This window comes from Penaeus chinensis, chromosome 3, assembly GCF_019202785.1.
Source record: "Penaeus chinensis breed Huanghai No. 1 chromosome 3, ASM1920278v2, whole genome shotgun sequence".
In the NCBI taxonomy this organism is placed as follows: domain Eukaryota; kingdom Metazoa; phylum Arthropoda; class Malacostraca; order Decapoda; family Penaeidae; genus Penaeus; species Penaeus chinensis.
The window spans coordinates 1,961,223-1,963,722 of record NC_061821.1 but is presented as its reverse complement, the minus strand read 5'-3'; the positions used below and the strand labels follow the sequence as shown (position 1 = coordinate 1,963,722).

Genomic DNA, 2,500 nt, shown 5'->3' with positions numbered 1-2,500 from the left:
CTGCCCCATAACGGTATTTTAAGATACCGATATCTCATTAGTTGACAGAGAAAAGATAGCTTTACTAGAAACAGAAGAAAAAAAATCCACCAGAACCCACCCGTTGGTAATAGATTCAAGACTAGCTCGGGATAGGCAATGTTGCTACATCCTCCAGGACTCCCGCAGATTTTCATGCACTCCTGGGGGTCAGCACAACCCACGCGCTCGGGGTATAGGATGCGGGCAGCCATCCCCGGGAATACCAGCAGCCACAACGGCAGGAACTTGAGGTAGGATGTAAGGATACACGCTGCCTTGGCGTGTGTCATGTTTTTGCTAGCCAGCGCCCTTTGAACAATTACCTAGGAAGAAAGAATTATGGATAAAAAACTTAAACTCATGATTTTTTAATTATTGTTTTTAGAACTCTGGGCTTTTGAACCTTTTTTTTTTTTTTTTTTTTTTTACCGTGACTCACAGACTGAACGTACCTGGTCGGTACACCAATACCACATGGAGTTGATACGAAGTCCGATGATCATGCCCGTCCATGGGTAGTCGGACAAGCCGGGCTGGATCGGGTGCAGGAGGGACAGGTAGTACGGTGAGGGTTCTCCACAGGTCTTATTTTGGTTATCTGTTGCACGCACGCTCGCCCGCGCATAAGGATAATCCTCTACCAGCTTCGAGAAACCACCTACCTCCCTAAAGGCTGAAGAAAAGGTCTAAGTATTAATGGCGGTTGATAGTAATGATATAGCAAAATCAGATGAAGGATTTCTCCAATAAAGCACGAGAACACTCCGGCTAAAGTCAAGGAGTACGGAATATTCACAAGGGAACACGGTGATGAAACTAGTCATGAGCTACTTACAGAGGAACATGAGAATGAAGGCTCCGCCCACCATGAGGATGGTCTGCACGAAGTCGGTCCACACGACGGCAGACAACCCGCCGGCGATGCAGAAGATGGCGGCGATGGCGAGCAAGATGAGGATGGAGAAGTACAGCCACTCTGAAGAGTTCTTGTTCAGCGCTAGTTGGATGAACAGCGCGCCTGCGTACAGGTCGGCCTGCAGGAATGACGATCGGTTACGAAAAGAATCCGTTTTTCGCAAACATAATGTAGGCCTACACACTACAAAATAACAACGCAATAACAACGAAGACAACAAAATCAAAAATTATTAAATCAAACTGAAAAATAAAAATCATTTACCGAAATTTTCGTGAAGATGTAGAGAATGAGCGCCAGACAGGAGAGGTAAACGCGGATTCTTTGTCCTCCAAATCTCAGCCTGAGATATTCCGGCATCGTGTACACGCCGGAACTCAGGTACACAGGCAAGAACAGCCACCCCAGCATTATCAGGGTGTAGATGGACTGAGGTGAGAATTGACGGTAAAGGCTTTAATTATGAGACACCTCTCTGTCTCTCTCTCTCTCTCTCTCTCTCTCTCTCTCTCTCTCTGTCTCTCTCTCTCTGCCTCTCTCTCTCTCTCTCTCTCTCTCTCTCTCTCTCTCTCTCTCTCTCTCTCTCTCTCTCTCTCTCTCTCTCTCTCTCTCTCTCTCTCTAGTGGAGAATAACTTTTTTTTCGCTCAAACAAATTCGCAAGCGGCCCAAACTGAAAAACCTTACCAACTCGACAGCATGAAATCTAGTTCGTCGAAAAGAAATTTGTGCACACCTAAAAATATAATTGCACCCCAGTGAAAGAGAGACTTATACTTGTAAATAAAGTATTTTTTTTTTTTTAAATCTCTATACACACAACTTCAGGCCTCCGGATCCCGTATGTTTAGAGTGAAAAAAGGATCACGATGCAAAAATATTTGTACGAAAAAAAAAATTATACTCCACGGAACTATGCCATTCAGATTCATAATTCGTATTTTTATTTGAGCTATACATCCTAGGGTCCATTTAAAACTGAATATCTTATGGCTGAAAATATAAGTCGATCATCGTCTCCCGGCGTTTACAACCATGGTTGTAAACGCCGCCAAAGTGGCCTTGGCAGCGATACAACAATGAAGTACCGGCTTTGGAGCTCTTAAAAAAAAAAAAAAAAAAAAAAAAAAAACTTTGGAAAGGGCATTTAAGACTGTTTACTTGTTGATGTTTTGTATGAGACATCTACGTGAGAAATCTATCTTTATGCTTCATCAATATTTAATTCTGTATAATTAAAGACTTGAATAGTTTAGATTATTTTCTTCATTCTTACTTGTTACCTGCTCATATTATAAGGGGCGTTTAAAAGTACATTTGAAGTTTATGTAGGAATAATCATGACAAAAAAAAGTAAAGAAAGAATATATATATATATATATATATATATATATATATATTATATATATATAAATGTCCAAGTGTTTTACCTGAAAAACGTTATTTTTTTTGTGTGTGTATGTGTGTGCGTGCATGCACATGCATGCATCATACATATATACATATACACATACATACATGCATGTACGAATTTAGTATGCTTATACAAACATACATAGTTACCT

The 2,500-nt window shown here is 40.9% G+C and overlaps 1 protein-coding gene across 1 annotated transcript in view; it reads right to left on the bottom strand.

The window, feature by feature from the left end:
• LOC125044435 (sodium/glucose cotransporter 5-like) overlaps positions 1–2,500 on the bottom strand; it is a 12,548-nt gene that overhangs the window by 5,052 nt on the left and 4,996 nt on the right. The window contains exons 4-7 of the mRNA XM_047641110.1: positions 1,202–1,366; positions 857–1,055; positions 474–694; positions 101–344 (exon numbers count right to left, since the gene is read on the bottom strand). Coding sequence (XP_047497066.1) covers positions 101–344; positions 474–694; positions 857–1,055; positions 1,202–1,366 — 829 coding nt within the window. The remainder of the gene's footprint in view (positions 1–100; positions 345–473; positions 695–856; positions 1,056–1,201; positions 1,367–2,500) is intronic.